The 24228-nt window shown below is 36.0% G+C and overlaps 1 protein-coding gene and 1 pseudogene across 1 annotated transcript; both read left to right on the forward strand.

Annotated features, from left to right (window-relative positions):
* Positions 1-345: 345 nt before the first annotated feature.
* On the forward strand, positions 346-6281 carry LOC109152178 (annotated as a pseudogene).
* An 11695-nt stretch (positions 6282-17976) lies between these two features.
* LOC109152179 (uncharacterized mitochondrial protein AtMg00810-like) lies at positions 17977-18447 on the forward strand. The gene has a single exon (XM_019299746.1). It carries the CDS (start codon positions 17977-17979, stop codon positions 18445-18447), a length of 471 nt encoding a protein of 156 aa, XP_019155291.1.
* The last annotated feature ends 5781 nt before the right edge of the window (positions 18448-24228 follow it).

The raw sequence follows: 24228 nt of genomic DNA on the forward strand, positions 1-24228 counted from the left end.
AGGGTCATACATAACTAAACAACAATATTGGTAATCATTCCAATTCCACTCTAGTACCAAACATGCAAAATGCTTTAACCAAAACCCATTACCATTACCAAGTATTTGATTCCCATTCTGATTCTGATTCTCATGTGCGAACCAAACACACCCATGGAATGGAAATAGAAATGTAGAAAAATTTTGAGGGAAAATAAAAGTGTCGACAAATTTTGAGAGTTAAGTAAATAGGGAGATAGAAATTTAATTTTCTTTTTAAAGGAATCTTAAACGGTCAATTGACCGTTGAACTCCTGCTCAACGGTCAATACGACCGTTGCTTACTGATCATTCTCAACGATCAATATGACGTTGCTCAACGTCATATTGACCGTTGAGAATAAGTTAACAAAAATGCTGACGGTTCATAAAACTGGCATGTGCAAGAACCCGTTGGTGCGTGCCTGCACATGCCACTCGCCTAGGAGATTTAATCTCCCTTCCCCAATCCTTTTAATCTCCACTCTTTTTTCCCACATTGGATCAGAAATGCCACAAGACAATATTGAGAACACATGTTTAATAAATTTAAGAAAAGAAAATGTTATTTTGACCCTTGAATTATAGTGATATAATCTTTGTTGCTCCTTTCAATTGTAGGCTTAATTTTTTTCTTCCTCAACAGTGTGTGTGACCATTTTCAACGATCAATATGGTGTTGCTCAACAGTCATATTGACCGTTGAGGATAAATAATATATATACTTTAAAAAAAGAACTGATGATTCATCAAAGTGGCACGTGCAGGAGCCCATTGGTGTGTGCCTGTACACGCCACTCGTACAGGAGATTTAATCTCCGCCCCTAACCCTTCTCCACTTGTTTTTTTTTCACATTGGATTGAAGATTTCATAAGGCAATTTCGAAAACACATGTTTAATAAATTTACGAAAAAAGAAAAAGATATTTTGACCCTTGAATTATAGTGATTAATCTTTGTTGCTCCTTTCAATTATAGGCACACTACATTTTTATCTTACTTATTCTCAAAGTGACTAATTTTACATAAGCTTAACATAACTATTACATATAGACAAACCTCCACTCATGATTCGTGAATTATCTTCTATATGTGATGTAGTTAGGGGCTTAGGGCACGTGCATGTTCATATCACCAAAGAGTCGGTTTCTCCTAGTATAAACACTATTATTATTTTTATTTGTGCAGATATGGAAATATCATGCATTTCCATCTTCAGTTACCTTTGGAAGTTGGACCTTCAACATATATGGCTTCATCTTCAACAACAAAATATCAAATTAAATGTTTTACTACATACCCCGGAATAGAGACATATACATTTCTTTAATTTGTCTCCTTCGGATGAAAACAATTAGGGCCGTTTACTAACAAAAAACTGTTCTCTATTATTGTTTTCTAGTTTTCAGTTTTCATTTTTTGTTTTCCATTCTCGGATTTTATGTTTAGAAAATTTGTTTACTAACACTTATTTTTTTCAATTTTTTTTTTTTTAGATTAACGTTATAAAATTAAGACAAATTTAATTTCGAGTGATTTTTAGATATTATATTTAAAATATTTTTACATATGTTTGGCTTAAGTGGAATAATTTATTTATTTTTTTACTTTTAAGTCTAATATATGTACGAATTTTTACATTTGATATCCGAACAAAATTTATATCTGTATATAATAAAAAAAAAAAACTAATAAATATATCTGAATCAACCTAAAATTTAGTTTAGATAATATTAATATTTTTGAGCTAATATATATATATATATATATATATATATATATATATATATATATATATATATATATATATATATATATATATATATATATATATATATATATATCTTTTTTGGATATATTCATTTGAATGACATGTATATGATAACTAGCATTTTGTACGCGCGATGCGCGAAAACTTATGCCCAATATTAAAATATTGTTAAGTAACAAAATTTAAAAAATTAGTTAAAATTATATTTCACATTTCCTTAAAGTTATGATACTTTTGAATTATCATATATTTGAATATAGTGATCAAAACAATATATATATATATATATATATATATATATATATATATATATATATATATATATATATATATATATTATATAATAATAATTTACAAATAATACTAAGCTAACATCCACATATATGATATATTGATATGTATACACAACTAATATATATATACATATTATTTATAATTAAAATTTAATATTCATTTAAATATTTAATTAAAATATAATTTATAATTAAATTTATTGTTATATGATAATTTTAATAAAATGATAACTAAAAATAAGAAAAAGATATGATAGATGTAGGTGTATGGTAAGATTGGTGGACATATTAAATACTAACGGTGTAAGAAAATACTGCGTTCTCATATGTCAAAATCTTAATCATGCATCAACTCGATAAAATCTGCATTGATAGACTAACATCGTTAAATTCGATGATACAAAAACACCGTGTTCTCTCGCGTTTCAATTCAAAATAAAAAATAAGAAATAAAAAATACCAAGTTCTCATATGTCAAACCGCTTAATTAATAGTAAGAAATTATCACGTATTCGTCGTCAAAATTTTACTTATCAACTAGATAAAGTTTTCAACGAAGGACTAACATTATTACAGTGGATGAAACAAATAAATGAAGGAGTGAGAAGTTTGTTAAGAATCAAATTTGGGAAGCCATTTGGAGTGTGAAACAGATACAAGTATTTGTTGCCACTCGAACAAAATTAAAGTTGTGAAAAAGGGGGGAGGGATTTGGAGATGATAAGGAAATGAAAACAGATCGCCTTCGATCCATACGATCTGTTAATCCAACGTCAATTGCATCCTTTTCTTCTCTTTTGCACTGTATTTATGCTATATACTTCTGCCCTTTAATTTGCTTCCCGGATTTCCGCTGCGTTCATATGACAAACGGACAACATTTTGCCCAATTTTATTATTATCTTTTTTTTTTTTCCATTTGTATTCATTAATCATTCTATCTGCAGTTCTACACCAATGTTAGATATTAATTACCCTTAGAAAAAAAAAAAAAAAAAAAAAAAAAAAAAAAAAACCCGCACAGACTTTGCTCACCGATTCACTAGACAGTACTTAGGTTCGAACCTCATCAAACACAATGTGGGGATTATGCTCAAAATGGATAAATCCCTTGTGCGCATCTGCATTTGACCCTATCTGCTAAGCATACATCTTCCCCCTCTGTCAGACCTTTGGGTTGGGATTTTTTAAAATTTAAGCTAAGTAACTATATATTTTAATTAATGGAAAGAAAATGATTCACTATTAGGTAAATTAATATGTATACACTCATGTTTATATAATATAGTAGTATAAAATTTCAATATCCTTTGATTTACATGAAAGTCTCCACTGATATTTGAATATGCATTTTGGATGAAACTCGCATCATAACTTTAGTCGGCAAGAAAATACAAGGAGGTAAATTGGTTAAGTGGCCCACAGGTAACTGGCTTAATCGTTATGCTATGGACCCGTGTCCAGCATGAATTGGTTGCACCGTTATCTTCCATTTTTTTTTTTTAAATTTCACGCCGCTTCGTTATAGGAGTATATGTTCATAATTTTATCACTATATGCTCATAATTGTAAGTTCATAATGTCATAGCCCTGTGTTCATAATTCCATAACTGTACATTCATACTTCCATAACTGTACATTCATAATTCCGTAACTGTAGATTCATAATTCAATATAATAACTGTAAATTCATAATTTTTGAAGCTCTATGTTCACAATTTTAGAGCTCTATGTTCATAATTTTATCACTATATGTTCATATTGTAAGTTCATACTGTCAGAGCTCTGTGTTCATAATTCCATAACTGTACATTCATAATTCTATAACTGTACATTCATAATTCCCAAGCTGTACATTCATAATTTTCGAAGCTCTATGTTTATAATTTTATCACTATATGTTCATAATTGTAAGTTCATAATGTCAGAGCTTTGTGTTCATAATTGTATAACTTACATTCATAATTCCATAACTGTACATTCATAATTCCATAACTGTACATTCATAATGTCACAAATAAATAACGCCGTTAACGCCGAGACAAAATCAAATTTTTTTTTTTAACTAGAATGCCGCGTTTTCTCTGAAAACGACGTCGTTTTGGACTCGTGTCCACAATGCATTGTGGACACGAGTCCACAACATAATTTGCGTAACTGGCTCAGACCAAGAAGGTAATAAGCATTTCTCACGAAGTCGAACTTGGAACATTGTGGTTAGTAAACTAATTATCTAACCAATTAAGCTAGAATTGCGCCAAAAATACTATATTATTGCCCCATTGAGATTCAGATGTCCAGTTAATTTAAAAGGCCTAGGTAATTTGTTCACTTAAAAAGTTTATTTTAAAATAATGAATTTTAATTAAAGAGTTAAATTTAATGGAAATTTTCTCTAAGTTATAGAGTACTTGTAGAATTCGTCCATAAATGTTGGTTATATTCACTTTTCGTCCCTAAGTTATTATTGACGTTTCACTTTTTGTTCTTTCGTTCTCACTTTTCGTCCTTGAGTTATACTAAAATTACAAATTTCGTTCTTAATGTTTTATTAGTAAAGGAACGAAAAGTGCAACATTAATGATAACTTAGAAACAAAAAGTGAGTATAATCAACACTTAAGGACGAATTCTACAATTACCTTATAAGTTAGGGACGAAAAGTGCAGTTTTCTCTAAATTTAATTAATCCTTTATTTGAAATTCAATAAAAGGTTTTTGTACCCTTTCCTTTTGGATTCTAGCGATGAAGAACGAAGAAGACATGGGATACAAGGGGTCTTCGATCCACTGTGAATTCTTTCTTTGTTTTCGAATTTTTGGCATTCAAATATTTTTTATTTTGGCTTCTCCCAATACATTATTTTTTATAAAATGTACATTATTCAAAAATACATTTTTTTTAATAAAAAGTACATTATTTTAAAGTATATCATTTGAGTACTGAAACTATATTATTTTGTACAATATCAAATATTGTACATTCAGTACACAAATAATGCATTTTTATTGAGTTCTGTAATTTTGTATCTAAAATTGTGAATATTCAGTTCTAAAATTGTAAATATAGAATTCAAAAATTGAGAATATAGAGGAACGAATTCGGAAGACAAACGGCAAGGAAGGAAGCAATATTTAAAAAATAAAAATAAAAATTAGCCGGCGTCGTTTTGCTTCAAAACGACGCCAAGCTGGACCCGGTCGACATCATAATTTACCTTTTCTACCCATTTTCTGGACTTACTCCTTCACACTCTTAATACATCGTTTATTATTTTATTCATTTTCTTTAATTATTAATTTCAACTTTATAATTATAATTTCTAATTTTAAATATAAATATAATTTAATAAATTAAAAATAAAATATATTTTAATTTTATAAAATTTAAGTTATAAATTTAATTCAAGTAATTTATATATTAAAAAAAAGAGTTAATTACCAATTTGGTCCATCGACTATTACGATTTCACCAATTTGGTCATCAACTACTAAAGTTCTCCAATTTAGTCTCTAACTATGCATTTTTACCCGGAATGGTCCTAAAGTCAAACTATCATTTTAAGGCGTTAAAACTGAGGACAGATTTGTAATTTAGGCTCCACCGAGTAATTTAAATTGAGGAGAGAGTTCCGACCGGCCGCCTAGTTTTCACCTGCATCCATCTCGCCACACCCGCCGACATCCCCCACATACACAACCTTATCCATCAGATGGTCGTTTTCGAGCGTCTCACCCACCTCTTCTCCGCCACCGAAGCCACTCTCTCCACCACCCTCTTCCCTGCCGCTAATCCCATCCCGTCATTTGCCTCTTTCACCGTCTTCGTCTTAGAAGTCTCCCCCAATCCCTTCCTGCTCGCCCCTGAAAACCCTCATTTCACTCCTATCGACAAAATCATTACTCTTGACCTCAAAACCGATGATCCGGATGCCGAAACCTTCCAGTCCCAAGCCTAACGGCGCCACCGTTGCCGGGTACACCCTATTTTTCCCTAACTACTCCTCATTTCTGGCAAAACCTGGGTTCTACATCGAGGATATATTCGTCTGGGAGGCCTACCGGAAGAAGGGATTCGGGTGGATGTTGTTATCAACCGCGGCGGCTCAGGCGACGAAGATGAGGTACGAGAGAGTTGAATGGGTAAGAATACTATTGAAAAACTGGGTTCCTCTCAAAGCGTTCGTCAACGGCAGGTGACCGTCCAATGGCACCCCGTCGGAGATCTCCCACGTGAACTCGTCGGGGAAGGACTGGTAACTGTATTGCTCCACCTCCGTGTCGAGCTTCTTCATCCACCCTAGATCGAGGAAGAGCTTCGTGAAGTCTTCTCCCACTTTATTCCTTTTTTTTTTTTTACGCTGTAGCCGAATTTCTCGTTGTTGTGTTTCTGCGGGGATGAACTGGACCTCTGAGAAGAAGACGTAGCCGCGCTTCTGGGCGGCGTCACCGACCAGAGAAATGAGGAGGCGACGAGTCTCCTCGTTGGCCTACCGGGAGTTCTGGGCAGAGAGGTGTTGCTCTAGGAGGTCGTAGGAGATGGCAGTTTGGGGAGTGAAATTACAAATCTGTCCTCAGTTTTATTGCATTTAAAATGATAGTTTGACTCTAAGACCATTTCTGGTATTAAAATAAAACATTGTTAGGGACTAAATTGAGAAATTTTGGTAGTCGAGGATCAAATTGGTGAAATTCTCATAGTTGAGGAACCAAATCAGTAATTAACTCTTAGAAGAAAAAAAAAGCTCAACGGCAAAATAGCCATTGAGTGAAAGAAATGAAATAAATTTCATTTCAGCCTCAACGACAAAATAACCGTTGAGGCTAATTTTAATTTCTGTTTTTTAAAAATAATTAAATGGAACATTAATGGTGGGAGATAGACTGTCCCCCACCATATGTGAGTGCTTCATAGTGCATGGCATCACGTGTCACACATCATTTTTTTTTTCTTCAAAAACAAGTTCCTCTCTCTGGGGAAAAATCGCGTCATTTGCATATTTACCATTCTCAACTGTCAATATGACGTTATTCAACAGTCATATTGACAGTTAAGGGTAAACAATATATATTCCTTAAAAAAACACTAATAATGGTTCACCAAAGTGGCACGTGCTAGCATACACTAGTGAGTGCCTGGACGTACCACTCGCCTAGGAGATTTAATATCCGGAGATTAAATCTCCCGCAGCTAACCCTTCTTACATCTTTATTCCCATATTGGAGATGTCAAAAGACAATTTTGAGAACATTTGTTTAATAAATTTATGATCAATGATATTTTAATCGTTGATTTATAGTTATATAGTCTTTGTTTCTACTTCCAATAATAAACACACTGTTATAAATATTATTTGTGGACATTATGTATAGTTTGTATAACGAATGTAAAGGTATTATTTATATATGTCATTATTGCTTTCCGTTATGATGATAGTGTATTGATCAAGGGATGCTGATGAATGAAATCTGATTATCCTATATTCTATTGTCTCTTGTCTTCTTTCGCTCTATCATCCAATATTATCTATTCTGCATAAGTTCATCGGTTATGAGCTAAAGGTTATCGGGTATAATCTCCCACAATACGTTATCAACAGGACAAGTCATCATACTTGAGACAAATATAAACGTATATAGTTTTTCATTATATAAAATACTCGGATCCACATGAACTCCAGAAGAGTGATAAAATATTTGTCCAGAAGATTTGCTCCAGTGACAAGTTAGCAAATGTATACCTACAAAATATCCATAAGATTGATATGTGTAGGTAAAGAAAATTATTATATTTAGTGGGAGCAACAAAATATAAACTATAAATAATTTTATTGGTCCAGATGATCATGAGAAAATATGATAAATTCTAATGACAATCTTGAAGATTGTACCATATCTGTAACACCCCCTAAAAACAAGCTATTTAAAAGCCTTAAAACATGCATATAACACAACTAAACAACAAACACAGCGAAAGACTAAAAGATAACTGGATAAACATAAATCCAAGTCATGGGGTGTTATGCCACGTTCACCAACAAGGATGAACGCTACGGCAATATCTGCATTGTTTACAACTATCCAAAGTCTCAAAAGGTCTACAACTAGATCGGCACACAGGCCATAAAACCAACGGGAGAAGCTATGCTAACAGGCACTAGACTGCGCACTCGCCTAGACATCACCTGAAAGAACACAATAAAACATGGGACGACGCCCGGTCAGCAAATAATGCTGGTAACCCACCAATACATGTGAATATCATACATAGATAGATATAAGTTGTAAAGCCATTTTCGAAACGGAATACATAAGTGTATAAGTACAAAACCAAGAGTAATAGTCAACACAAGACTCAACACTCTCAACAAGGATACGGGTACACATCCCAAACCACAAAGGATACCACAACACAAGGATAAAGACACGACTGATGGCAACACATGCCTTTGTGACTACACACGTCACAAGAAGAGAACTCACCACATCGGCTACACAAACCCTCGTGACATCACCCATCACGAGTTGATATGCCTTCCTTATGCCCGGTTCCAAACTTATGAGTACCCCCAACCTTATGTCTAGTTCCAACCTTTACCTCCAGGACCCCTGTACACCAAGTCCAACCTTTTCCCTCCAAGGACCGTCGTCCCCTCTCCAACAGATCTCAAACAGAACCATCGATTTCATAGTACACGAGGGTACCGATCACACACACGGCAACACATGCCACCCAAGAATCACGCTGTAACACCCCGTGTTACGATCCCTAAAACCAATTAATCATTTAACCAATTACCCAAAAGAAAGAATTAAATCACAACAATTAATTAGGAAAGGCCCACCATAGTCCATGGGCCCTTATCCCTAAACCCAATCCTTAGTCCTAAAAGGAATAGAGTTAGCAAACCTATAGTAATTAGGCCCTAAGTAAGACTCTTAGATATATAAATAGGGAACATAAGGAGGCACCTAGAATTCCCACCACAATAATCCTTCACCACACAAGAAGCTCCAAGAATTCCCCTAGGAGAAATCAAGAAAGAAGAAAGCTTCAAGAAAGACCCTTCGTAGCCAAGGAATTAATTAAGGCTAAAAGGTAACCCATGTCTCAACAAAACCTATTTTCATAGCTATGATTCCCCTCTTAGGATTTCCCCATATTATTGTGTATTGATGATTTGTGATATTATTATTGATGATTGGTGGGATGATTCCATGGGTGATCTTGATGAGGAGAGGTTCTTGATAATTATGGTGTTCTTGACGATTATATAACGTTCTTGATAATTATATGGTGTTCTTGATGTTCTTAATGATTATATGAGGTTCTTGATAGTTATATGATATTCCTACCGAATCTTGATTTTGGAAGATGAATTGTGTTCTTGTTGATTTAAAAATAATTAGAACCCTAGGTATATCGTGGAATTCGTATGGTATTATTCTTGGTATATTGGGTGAGAATTCGCATGATTGGGTGTTGATTATGTTTAGAAAAGCATGATAGGTTATGTGTCATATGTTTCTTGATTTTGATCCGTTAATTGTCTACGTGTGTTGTCAATTACGTTTGAAAGTGTCTAAGCATGGTTTCGGGTTCCACAAAGGTTCCCGGGGCATTTTTGGTGAAAAAGAGTCAGTGGGGGTAGGTGGGGGTAGGGGACCCGCCACCTACCCGCGGCCTATTTGGGCAACGCCGGCAGCGGGCAGCCGGCGGGCGGGCAGCTGCCCGGAACAGTGCCGCCGGCGGGTGACCCCTCACCCACCGGCTACCCGCTGGTTTGTACCCAATTTGAGATTTTGGCTTCCCCGTTTGATGTTCCCCCGATCCCCGTGGTGTCCCAACGGACTCCGTCTATCGTGCCTGTGTCTAGTTTGATATTTCGGGTACCGTTCGTAGGTTGTATGCGTCTTATATATTGCATGCTAGTTGAATTGGTATCCTGTTGACCTAGGTGAAAGAAGTATGAACCCCTTAGGATTATTCTTAGTATGTGAAGGATCACGCATAGGTTTTGTTATACGTTTTCTTCCCCTTCCCAATGTGATGATGTGGGTTGCATGTGCTTGCTATGTGTTATGTGTGCATGATACCCCAATCCGGTTGCGATCGGATTGGTTATTCCTGAGCTGCGGTTCAGAAGCTGGCTGCGGTCAGATTTACACTCTCGGGCTGCGGTCCACCGTTTGGTTGCGATCTAACGTTTCTACATGAGCTGCGGTTCATATTTCCTGGCTGCGGTCAGATGACATACTCTTGGGCTGCGGTCCACCGTTTGGTTGCGATCAAACTATGATGAGCTGCGGTTCATCGGTCGGTTGCGATCGACCCCTTCGTGTTGCGATACGGGGCAGGGTGCTGCGGGGCCGTGTCAGAGCTATATGCGCTGACCCTCATGTATGGGCATGCGATTGGTCCTGTGGCGCCAACAAAGTGTGCTATGTGATGAGATATGGATGAGTTGTTGTTATGAGTACCTTGGGGATGCGACTATGGGATTTATACTGGGAATCGTATATGTTGGGTTATGGTTATTAATTGTGCTTATCTTACCTGTCTTGCCTGTTGTAAACTGTATATGCTTGGTATAACTGCTGTCTGTGCTTAGCCCTATCTGTTGAGTCGATCCCTGTTTTAAAAGCTAGAGTCTCGTAGGATATATCTTCATGCTTCAAATTGGTTTTCGTATATCTATATATATGTCTATATGTATTGTATTTCAACGCGTTGGAGTGGGTTACCAGCATCTCTCGCTGAACAGATATATTTGGCTTTCAGGCACAGACGAGTAGATCACTGGAGCGCGCTAAAAGCTTGAGGCGTAGCTTAGATAGTTTTCCCTTTTCGGCCTGCGTGCCATGATTTAGTATTGATACTGATTGAGGTTTTAGAATTTAGCCTGTGCACCCGAGTTCTATAGCTCGGGTGTGGCATAGCACCCCGTACTCTTTGTATCGTATTTTGGGATTTAATGAGATTCTATTCTTATTATATAAGTTTTAAAAGTCTTGAAAATCTGGGGTGTTACACACGTGAACCTTACACAAAGGTCACAACTCCATAATCATGTCACGGCCACCACGAGGACCGCTGCAATACCTTGGTGACTAGTGTCCCATACCACTAATCGTGCAATCCATGTAGAGCCACACACACATCACACCTCAACAGGAATCAATCAACGGATCACAACGAAGATATGAAACCATACTCAGTCAAGGAATGGTTCACAGCCCAACAACAACAACGATGAATAACACAAGTTATCATCAACTCATAGGAAGGTACAAACAACACACATGCTAGCATTTAAACACCAAACTAGCAGGCTTATCAAATGGGTAAACCAAAGATAGTTCCGAAGAACACACAAGACTCATCACAGTTCAACGAAACACGATGTTGAACACTTAGCACGATTCAAGACACCAAAACCTACATGGAATCCTACCATATAGTTCTAGACATATGAAACATCAAGAAGACACTCAAATAGTTCCACAAAAGAACATTGGGAAGTCCAAAGACCAAATACCGAGTCAAAAGAATCACGGGGAACAAATCCCAATCAAACACCACAGTGTTCCCCGCGGGTGGACTCACGGGTAGGCTCCCATCCGTGGTTCCGCCCGCGAGTACACTACCCACCGGCTTACGTTCCCCGCGGGTGGGCGGCGGGTTGGAGCTTTACCCGCCGTTCCGCCCGCGGGTACATACACTTGCACAAATAATCCCTTCGGGGATTTTCATCTCCAAACTCAAATTCAAGTCCAAAACATGCCAAATCTCACCAAATACAACAAAATGACTTGAATCAAAGGAAATGCCAAGCAATGGCACAAATGAACCCTAAACACAAGCTCTAGATATGCATTTTCACAAGATCATGCATCAACACTCACATTTCATAGCAAAACACATGTAGAATCCAAGAAATCACATATAGGTAAGCAAAATAGGTTTTGTAGAGCATGGGTTACTTCTTGTAGACTAAAGACTTCACTTTACACCTCAACAAGCTCCTCACTAGGCTCACCTTCCAAACCCACTTCAAGAACAAACCAAAAGATCATAAAGATCCTATCTTTAAGAAAAGACACCTTAGATAGAACCAAAAACACAAGATGAACTTAGATGATACCCTCCTAGATGCCCAAATATAAGAAAGGTTGAATCTTGGAAGCAACTCTTGAAGTTTTGGCAAGGTTCCAACTTGGCTTGGAAGAAAAGCTACTCACATTTTAGAGAGAGGGTGGAGCTAGATTTTTAGAAAAGTGTAAGGATAGAATGAAGGTGGTCTACTAGGTTAAGTTACATTACCAACAACAAGTGAAAGGTCAAGAATGCCCTTACTAACATAAGGAAGTGTAAGGAACAAGGGAACTCCTTTCAAAGCTCAATGTAAAACTTTGACTTTGGGGTTGACTAGTCAATTACTAGTCCCCAACTATTAAATTTCAGGAATTAAATTACAAATTGAAATAGGATTAATTACTCAATTAATCCCTTAATTGAATTTGGATTTCGGGGTGTCACAATATCCCTTCTCTACAACCTTTTGAAACAATGATTTTACTTTAAGTAATGTAGAATTTGAAGAATGTTATCTTCAGGGGGAGATGAGAAGTACATTCACTCGAATCAATCCTGTAGATTGGACAATTCTGTATATTGGACAATCCTGTAGATTGTGTCTTAAAAGGACTAATAGATTACTTTTTGCCGTGTATACATTCACTCGATTCAATCTTGTAGATTGGTCAATCCTGTAGATTAGGTCTTAAAAGGAGTAATAGTTATACTTTTTTTGGCAGCATATACACACCATGTATTCTTTTCCTTGCTAGGTTTCTCCCATTGAGTTTTGCTAGTGTGGTTTCTAACGAGGTATGAGTATGATATATTAATGGGGGAGTTGTCTTTAAATACTTAAATAGTCACACCCCAAAATCCTGTAGATTTTGTCTTGAAAGCAAATACTTAAATAGTCAAACACCAAAATCCTGAAGATTATGCCTCGAAGGCAAGTACTTAAATAGACAAACCCCAAAATCCTGAAGATTATGCCTTGAAGGCTTATGGTTGTACTCCTTTTCCCTTAACTAAGTTTTTCCCACGAGATTTTCTTAAGTTCAGATTTTTAACGAGGCAATCAGTACTGATAGATACCCCAAATCAAGCAGCTGGTCAGGTGTATAAGGCAAGGCAGTTAAATTCAGGCGGGGATCGATACTTAGCAAATGGGGATGCCATCCATAGTTCCCGTCCACCATATGAGTCGCCTGGGGATTACAGCAACCATCCTCAACAGCCAGCCATCCACAAGAATGCACGTCTACTCCGACGAGGATCGACCGGCTCGAGTAGATTGACTAGGCTCAATAGCCGGCGTGTCCTCGATTGGGTTCATATATGAGACATGGTTGGGCGACCAGCCTTGGTAGTCGGCGTGTCCTTGACTGAATACCTCGCCAGGCTTCGGATGGGCGACCAAGTTCCGCGGGCGGTGTGTCCTCGGCCAGGTACCACTTAGGAACTCAATCGGGCGACCAGGCTCCGCGGTTGGGGTGTCCTCTCCCGAGTACTGCGGACCCCTTTACGCATTTCCTTGGCAATCAGGGCGTCCCTGGCTGGGTGCTCCCCCAGAGGCGGTTATAAGCAGATTTTACGGAGATCTCTTCATTTATTTAAGCAGTTTCCTTTATTGTCTTAGATAGTTATGGTAGTTAATAGGTCGGATTCCTTAATTGAATTGGCTCTGTGTTAGCCCTACTTCCCTTATAGAATTTGCTCTACGTCAGCCTTACTTTCCTTATAAGAATCGTGTACCCTAGTATAAATATCCCCCTGGATCATCATGTAAGGGGGGGGGGGGGGTGGATCTCCGGCACACGAGCGGCCAAAACTGGTATTACAGCAAGCTAAGGGATAAGAATCCCAAGACATATGCTAAGGATATCCAAAGGGCTAACCAATTGGCCGACACAGAGGAGGCGGTCAGGCAAAAGCGCAAACAGGAGGTGTCCTCCCACAAGCGCCTCCGGGCGGATAATCCTCGTGATGGTCGAACGGAGGACGCGGGGAATGTTCGTGTGAGAGCTCGTCGGGTTCAAGACCGGCTGGGAGTTCCTGCCTTTCAGCCGACGGCGCAGCCCGTCCTCGAAGTTCACACCTAGCTACCCCCACCTCCTCCCATCCGACCTGACAATAAACCACAAGTGGTGATAGCCGTCAAAATATGCTAGTTTTTAGGAACTTTTTGAAGGTGTTTTTGCATATTTTTAACCTTAAAGTCTTGCATTTGAGAGTAAATTATCCTAAAAACATGGTTTAGTACAAAGATACCTTCCCAATTGTATTTTGCATGATTATAGGTGTTTTTAGGCTAGAAAAGTGGCAAAAGAGGTTAAAATTATCAAAGCAAGAAGAGAGCGCATACAACGACCAAACACGCTACAACCATGCACGAGAGGAGGAGAAAAGGGGAATTATTTCCCAATTACGCTCGGCCTCACGGCGTGTTGATGGCGTAAAAAGGACAAGGCAAAGCAAGTGCAGAGGAGGATTATTTCCAATTTACGCGGATGCTCACGGCATGAAAGCAGCTTAATTCCAAACTTATGAAGCCGGATGCAGCTAGGCGCGGAAGGGCTTATTTCCCATTTATGCCGGCGTCACGGCGTGACGACATGCGTAAATGGGAGGCCGAATGAAATTTCTATATTTAAGGCAAAATTCTGATTCATTTGGGAGAGTTCCACAATTTTTAGACAGTTTTTAGAGAGATGTCAGAGAGTTTTTAGATCTAGATTAGGTTTACGTTTTGCCTCATGAACTTCATCATCTTTGGCCTTCATCTCTAACTCATATGCTTTAAGATCACTAAATAATTTGTCGGTTGACAATATTCTTAGATCTCGGTGATCTCGCATAGCCATAACCTTCATGTCCCATGTAGATAGTAAGCCTTGTAGGATTTTGAGATTAATTTCCTTTTGGCTAATATTTTTGCCAAGGTCATTAATTTCTCCAAGGATTTTGATCATTCGAGCTTCCATATTAACAATGGATTCGTTTGAGAGCATCTTGAAGTCCTCAAACTTCTTCACAGCAATAGTGAGCTTGTTATCTTTCTCTTGTTCATCTCTTTCTCCGATCTTGATGAGAGTATCCCAAATTTCTTTTGCACTTGTACATTTTCGAACTTTTGGGAATATTGTATCATCAATGGCTTTGAACAAAATATCTTTGGCAATGTTGTCAAGATTGTTCCTCTTTCTATCATCCGATGTCCATTCGGTTTTGACTTTTGTACGAATTGTTGAGCATCCGGTGATAGAAGAAATGCCGTATTTACTTTCAATATTTTGATCGGGCCATTAGAGATAACTTCACACATTTCATCATGTAAGGCCGATAAATGAACCTGCATACGAACTTTCCAATCATCAAATTTATTAAGTGAGAATAATAGATTTTGAGCTAAATCTTTATTCATCTTCTCGAAGAATGTGAGAGATAAATAATCAAATTACACACACTGGGTAAAATGGATCTGCCTAGCAGTCAGAAACAGGTTGACCCAAATAGGCAACATGCTATGATACCACTTGTTGGTATCAGTAAAAAACAAGCTGACTCAAATAGGCTACAGGCTCTGATACCAATTGTTGGTCCCAAAAGAGATAAGGTAAAAGTCTAGAGGGAGGGTGAATAGACTTTTAAACTTTTTAGCACAGTGCAACAATTGCTAAGGCAACAGAGAAACCAAGACTCTTAACTAGATTGTTAGAGTCTGGTGCACAACGGAAATAATAAATGGTACGGTGTGTGTATATTTGTGTCAAGATTATTCTCCTGAGAAGCAAGCAAGAGCAGTAAGTAAAGAAAGCAGTAAAGAACACAAGGCAATTTATAGTGGTTCGGAGGTGGTGTAATCCTCCTACTCCACTTACTCTTATCTCCAAGAGCAATTCACTATATCCACCACTACTTGGTTCCTAGATACAATGAATTCCAAGATCTAGTGCTTTGACCACCAAGCCCGCACTAATCACGGCCAGTGCCACCAACACTGCTGCTTCGGGTTTCACGTCGTCGCACTACTTTCCCAGGATTTAACGACTCCGCGTTACTTTCCCCCCGTTTTCTACGCTCCGGTAGAAACGCTCCTTCCGTGATTTAGTGCTTTGATCACAAAGCCCGCACTAATCACGCCCAGTGTCTCCGACACTGCTGCTTCGGATCTCACAACTCCGTGTGACAATCCAGGATTTCACAACTCCATGCTACTTTCCCACTTTCTCTTGTTTTGCTCCAAAACAAGTTTGCCTTGCTTCCAACTTTGACACTCTGTAGTTGATCTTCAATGACGCACTTAGTCTCTTGTAGTTGATGAAGATTCTAACACTCTCGGATATTTCTTTTGTAAGCTCTGTATCACTCTGAGTGTTTATCTCACTAAGAATATATCAATTTAAGCTCTTGAGATGGAAAGCTCTTTTGAATTTCGTATGTTCTGTTTAGCTTTGCTCTTTGCTCTTGTGTGTTCTTGCTTCTTGCTTCTTCTGTTTCAATCTTCATCCTTTTTATAGCTGGTAATGAGAATCTGTCCGTTGGAAAGAAACGTTCTCATTTTTTAATTTCTTCTATCTATGTAGCCTTTTCAGAGGATAAGATAACGTTGCAGATATGTCAGAGATTCTCTACAAGTTGAGCTTGAAGTTTTCGCAAAAATGGCGTCCCAAAAACTTCATTTGGTGTAGATCACGCCTCTTGGGATTTCTATCTTATTTTTGCTTCTGCAACTTCTTCTTGTATTTCCTCCTCTGTACTTCACGTATGGGTTTGTTCACTGCTTCCAGACTTCATCTTCTTAATTGACTTGGGAAATCTCTTCCCATGTGAACTTCATCCCTTACTATATTTGGAAGTGAAATCTCTTCCCTTCTTGATTTGTCAATTGAAATCTCATCCCTTACTTGATTTGGACTTGCAACTTCATTCCTTCTTGATTTGTCAATTGAAATCTCATCCCTTACTTGATTTGGACTTGCAACTTCATCCCTTGCTATTTATATCTCAAATTGAATTAAAGCCCTTTGCAAATCTCATACCAATTTCAATTACCCATCCCTTCAATTGGAATTGCATCCCAATTTCAATTTTGAGATAATCTCATCCCATAGTCAATTTGAAATCTCTTCCCCATTGACTTTGCAAACTGCTTCCCTTTGGCCAACTCGTCCGTATAACCTTTTAGTCATCGTCTCATTTCACTTGGTGTACTCCTTTCTTTCTATTGATGCTTGATCTTCAAGATAGCTCCATGCAAACTTCAAGTCACGTTCTTTCTTCTTCGGATTTGTTGAGGGATTTCTTGAGGAATTTCTTCTTTGATTTTTTTGAGAGATTTCTTCTTAGGATGAAAGTCTTCATAACTTGTGTACACTTCTTCATACGCATACATCTTCTTCTTCTGTTTGCCATTTTCACTAGACAAATTCTTGATTTTAGGCTTTATATCTTCTTCATCCATTTTCCTCAACTAATGATTTTATTTTTCCCTTTCTTGGTCTATGACTCGACTAGTCTAACCAAAATAAAGTTGGGGTTCTACGATTTACAATTTGGCATATCAAAATCTATTACAATTTATTCCTAATAGCACTTGATATTCTTGATGGTGCAGGGTTCTTGAACTGTAAACCAGTTTGCACGCCCATGGTCCTAGGTGCTCCTCTATCCCATGAAGATGGCACACCTCTCCCCGATCCAAGTAGCTATCGGAGGCTTATAGGGAGGCTATTATAGTTAACCGCAACCAGACCCGGCATCACATATTCTGTGCATCAACTTAACCAATTCGTCAGTTCACCTACTGACAAGCATATGGCGGCTGCTCACCGCGTTTTGAGATACATCAAAGGCTCCCCAGGTCGAGGACTATTCTATCCGGCAAACACCATACTTAAGCTAAAATCTTTTTTAGGTTTGGATTGGGGAACTTGTACTGAGACACGCAAATCAGTCATGGGATTCTGCATTTTCTTAGGTTCATCTTTAATATCGTGGCGTTCAAAGAAGCAAGCCACCGTCTCCAAATCCTCATCCGAGGCCAAATATCGAGCCTTAGCCATGACTGCATTTGAATTACAATGGCTGAATATGCTCCTCCAAGACTTGCATGTCACCACAACCGATCCCGCTGTTGTATTCTGTGATAGCAAGTCTGCCATAGCAATAGCTGAGAACCATGTCTTCCACGAGAGAACGAAGCATATCGAGATTGATTGTCATGTTGTGAGAGAAAGAGTTGCCAGAGGTTTGATCAAACTATTGTCTGTTTCCACTCTCAACTAGATAGTTGATGGCTTTACTAAGCCCTTAACCTCTTCCATGTTCAACACCTTTGTATCTAAGCTTGGTGTCCAAGACTTGCACACTCCAGCTTACCGGAGGGGGGGGGGGGGGGGTATTAGAGGATGAGGGGCAAAAGGGTATTTTGGCAAACACTCAAGATTCATTGTAACTGAATTGCCATCCATGTATATAAGATGGCAGTTTCCCTCTCTGTTGTAACTGATTTTTTCATTCTTCATTCATGAACGTAGCACAATAACCAAGAACTTTCCCTCCTTTGTCTTTTACGCTTCTCGCGTTACTCTAACCACTCTCCTAGAAAGAGTGTTATAGTCTTAGAGCATCACCAACAACAATTTGCAGAGGGAATGGTTTTTTATGGAAAAAATATGCGTGCACCAGCTTCCCCAGGCATGCATGTGCATTGCACGCATCCATTGGGCACTTTTGTACTATTTTTCTTTTTGTTGTTGTTGTTGTTGTCTCCACCCCCACTTCTCCCATTCTCTCTCCTTGTTGGACACAAAACCCTGACAAAAAAAATAAAATAAAATAAAATAAAACCCTCACTCTTGAAGTTACTCTTAGGGTGCGTTTGATTGGCAGATTTAGCACTCAGGTATGAGTATGAAAGTGATTGTTATTGTTTGGTTGAGTGGTTTTTAAAACACTACTATGGTTTTTTATAAGGGTTTCATCCCATTATTCATCCTTAGTCTAATCATCCCCATTCCACCCTACTACCAAACATGCACAATACTTTCACCAAAACCCATTACCATTACTAAGTATTTGGTACCAATTCCCATGTGCGAACCAAACATACCCTTAGTTAAATTATATGTAATAATTTGATGTGTTCCACTACAATTGCAAAGAAAATGCTACTTCGCTTGCACATACTAACATGACTTCAATAAAATTTATATTAATCAATTTATATTAATCAATTATTCATGAATTAATCAATTTTATTACTGTACAAAGTAATTTAATGAAGTTACCTAAATGTGTGTAAAATTATACACAAAATTGCATGTTTTAGTGTTATCTATTGGTCATAAAAACCTCACACACAAAAAAATTAAATGTGTTGGTCAATTGTTAATTACCATTAGCAAATCAGTGTTATGTGTCTTCGCTCAAGATCTAGGACAAAGATGAACCTTCCACTTCGTACGCCATGTGTGAAGCCGAAAGTTTCTTTAGCTCACAAACATTCCATTACGTCCACAGGATCTCTATGCTAGTCCAACCATTAATGAAGATGATAGAGATTGTCATTGGTGTCATATTTTTTGTCGTTGATCGAGATTATCAACATCAAGATATCTCCAATCAAAGAGAAAGAGGGGAGAGAAAAAGAAAAAAAGAAGAGAAAAGAATACAAATGAAGGAGAGAGAAAATTATTCTCATGAGAGAAGTTTCTCTCCAGAGAAAAAAAAAAAAAAAAAAGAGATTAGCACGTGACGCGCCACGCAACGCGTACGTGATGAGAGACAACGTGTCTCTACCCTTATGCTACATTTAATAAAAATAAAATTAATCTAAATTCAGTCTCGACGGCTAAATAGCGGTTGAGGCTGAAATGAACTTCATTTAATAAATATATGTCATTGAGTGTGTATGTTTTTTTTTAATCAGTATATATATATATATATATATATATATATATATATATATATATATATATATATTTAAGATCATATGAGAACACCTTCTTAGGTGAGAATGTGAGAACAAATCGTGTGCATCTATCTAATATTTTTTAATGGTCTAGATTAGATTAAGTGTGCGCGAACGCGTATTAAATGTGTGCAAACGCGATTAAGTGCATTTGCACACATTTAATGCGCATTCGCACACACTTATTCTAATCTATACCATTAAAAAAATATTATATGGTTGCACATGATGTGTTCTCATGTTCTCACCTAAGCACATGTTCTCACTGGAACCCTACCCTATATATATATATATATATATATATATATATATATATATATATATATATATATATATATATAATACTCTTTCATTTTTATTCAACATTTTTTTTACAATCCCACCCTTTCAATAGTTATTTTTTTTTTAATTTCACTTCCTCTCAATATTTTTTTATTATAAATTGCACTTCCTCTCAATCTCTCCCAATTCAAAATGTTGATCTAGTGACCATGAACATTTCAATGATGATAATTAGGATGTTGGAAACTATTTGGTTCAACAAGCATTTCAAATATTGATAAACCAAAGTTCTTCTTCATAATTACTCATTCTCGAAGGTATATCAATCGGCACCGTGAGATTAGTCATGATCGTTTAAGTTGCGATTACTTTAACAATGATCACATTTATCTGGATAATTTCTTCCGTATAGTACATGTTTCCGAATGTGAAACATTTGTTTCTGCGTATAGTTCAAGAACTAGAGGGTGGGTTTGAATTCTTTCAAGAATAGGTTAATGCTTCCAGAAGAAGAATTTTATCGCTACTTTAAAAGTTCCGCCTTTTGATTCGTCAATTAGCATATGGGGTAACCAGCAGATGTAATCGATGAGTATCTACGTATGGGTGAATCGACTCCCATTGCAGGCGTACTAAACTTTTGTCGTGTTGTGTTGTGTAATGGCCAATACTTGCGAAGACCCATTGCAACTGATATCCAATGATTAGTTCACATGCACGAATAGGGGCACGGATACCCGGCCTGGAACGTCGAGACGTCTTGATTGTATGCATTGCGAGTGGTGCAATTGCCCAATAGCTTGGAAGGGACGTGCAATTCACACATGTGATAAAGTGCCAACTATTATGCTTGATGAAGCAGTCACGTCAGACGATTTATGAATTTGGCACATATTTTTCGGGGTTACAGGATCTCGCAATGTTAAACGTCCTTAATGAGTCGCCATTGTTCAATGATGTCTTACAAGGACGTGCACCCATCTACCCGAGGTAAGCTTCAATGTAATTTTCATTTTATTTATGCTTTTAATTTTATTTAATTTATGATTTTGTATTTTTATTTATGTATTAAATTTGTAGTTTAATTTAAATTTCGTAGAAATATTTTTATTTAATTATGAGTTTAATTGCTTGAATTAAATTTATAAATTTTATTTTATAAAATTTAAATATAATTTATTTCATAATTTATTAAATGACATTTATAATTAAAATTAGAAATTATAATTATAAAGTTAAAATTATTAATTTTAGAAAAGTGAATAAAATAATACTTAGATAATTTGTTGGATTATGAAGGAGTAGGGTCCACAAAACGGGGATAAAAGGATGGAGGATTTGAGAGAAAATAAGAGTGGAGATTATAGGGTGATGCGGAATTGGACAGAGAAAATGGGGAGAACCATTGTGGATGCCCTCACGAAGAAAGAAGAATAATAATGAACAATTAATATAATAAATCTATGAGTTGGTTAGGCTTTATATTAATATACTAGTACTTTCTATGCGCAATGCGCAAAAACATATACCCAATATTTATATTTTTAAAATAACTAACAAATTTTTACTAATTAAAATCTAAGTGAAATGAAATTTATTTATTATATTAATCTAATATATATATATATATATATATATATATATATATATATATATATATATATATATATATATATGGATATATATGGATATACAATATAGAAAATATGGATAAGATTCGTGTGCACCATGTGCATAGTGAGCACGTGCTCATAGCATAATTTGCCTATAATGCTAAACTAGTACCTACATATATTGGTATATATACACAAATAATATGTACTACACACACCTAATTTACTACTCATAGAAATTTAATTAAAATATCATCTACAATTAAATTAATAGTTATGAAATGATTACACACAAATAATAGTTATATCATCTATATATGGCAAACTATTGTGTGGACCATAACAAAAAGTACATTTTTAATATACTAAATGTACATTATTCATGTAATGAATGTACATTATACAGAATAATATACTTTCAGTACTCAAATAATGCACATTTTCTGAATACAATGTACATTATTTTTGTACTGAATGTACATTATTTTACAATATAAAAAATATGATCAACACAACTTGTATGGATCATGGTCCACACAATAATGATTGCCAATCTATGAAGTCCAAAGACCCAAACTCTAGTATGTGAAGTCCCTATATATTGTTGGTGATCAATATCCCTATCAGCTATCCATTGACACAATTCACAATCCATACCATATATGGACCAAGGTTCACACATCACTATAGAGTCTGGTTCATATGTATGTATTTTGTGTTGTAACTTTTTGTGTCTTGAGTTATGCTGTATCTTAAACGTATGAATTCTGTACCTATAACAAATTAGCAATTGTGTCTTATGTTATGAATTTTAGTATCTTGTGTTGTGAAATTTTATGCCTATGAACACAAATTATGTGCATAAATGCATTCAAAAAAAAAAAAAAATTATGTGTATAAATCAAATTTGAAAAATAAATAAATATATAACATGTGTCTAGAACTATGATTTGACATTGAAAATTTGACAGAACTAATTGGGCTAATAGTATAGGACCACCTTTTAATTGAGTTATTTGAGCGTATACATCAATTAATTTAGGATATGCATGTTGTTTGTCTAATTAATTTAATTATTTGATAAAGATTTAGTCAAATAGTTAAATAGAATAAATTACGAAAATCGTTTCTCGACTATGTCATAATTCAGAAATTAGTCATCAACTAATAATTTTATCAAATTAAATCCTCAAGTATTCAATGTTCACTCATTTTGGTCATCTAATTCAACTTACGGAAGACTAATTTGTGAATTATAACATAATCGAGAGACGATTTTGGCAATTTTTTCTTTTAAATATTATAGTTGTAATAAGATCATCATAGACATAATAATGACATAGTTCATTTTTTATAATTCTTAGTATTATCTCATTACCACTATACATAGAGGCTTCATTTCATATCATAAATCACACATTGAAGATTAGATTTCTACTGGAAATTAAACCATTTGAATCAGATACCCTTCAACAAAGAGTAGACACTTCTTTGAGAATGAAACCATTTTTAACGATACTCATTCTAACCCAATTTTTGGATTTTTTTTTGTTATATATATACAAATTCCAAATTTCGTGTTTACACCTATAATTAATTAGTTGACAAGTATATCTATTCCCTTAGCTTAGCTGTCAAAAACTTTGTAGTAATCTAGTAATTTGTTAACCCAACTCATGCTTCATCAGGCTCGGTTTGATAAAATAGTTAATTTATAGTCAATTTTGATTTATTTAGCCACTATCAGGGACAGAGCCAAAGGGGGGCAGGGGGCGGCTGCCCCCCTCACCCACCCCCGCCCCCTATATAATCTTTGTATGTATATATGTATATATAGTACAGGTTTTAGTATTAGTATTAAAAAAAAAAAAACTATGAAAGGTTAATAAGAATGAGTTAGATTAGTTGGTAGAATACATATTTGGCAATTCTAAAAGTCAAGATTTCATAGCTAGTATGAACATATTATTTTTACAATGTTTTTCATAGCTTTTTAATATTATTTAATACACACACATATTATATATAATATTCTTTTATATTAATAATGAGATGTGTAATTTATAATGTGTTTTCTATTCAAATTATTTTATCAAATTAATTAATTAATTAATTTTTTTAAAATTATCTCTTTTGTTTTAATGTCACGCCTTTACTGAAAAAATTTTCTGACTCCGTCCCTACTTCTTTGCCCCCTCA

This window comes from Ipomoea nil, unplaced genomic scaffold (assembly GCF_001879475.1).
Source record: "Ipomoea nil cultivar Tokyo-kokei standard unplaced genomic scaffold, Asagao_1.1 scaffold2396, whole genome shotgun sequence".
Lineage (NCBI taxonomy): Eukaryota > Viridiplantae > Streptophyta > Magnoliopsida > Solanales > Convolvulaceae > Ipomoea > Ipomoea nil.

Coding starts and splice junctions, on each gene's coding strand:
- LOC109152179 (XM_019299746.1), top strand. CDS start 17,977: ATGGCGGCTGCTCACCGCGTTTTGAGATACATCAAAGGCTCCCCAGGT.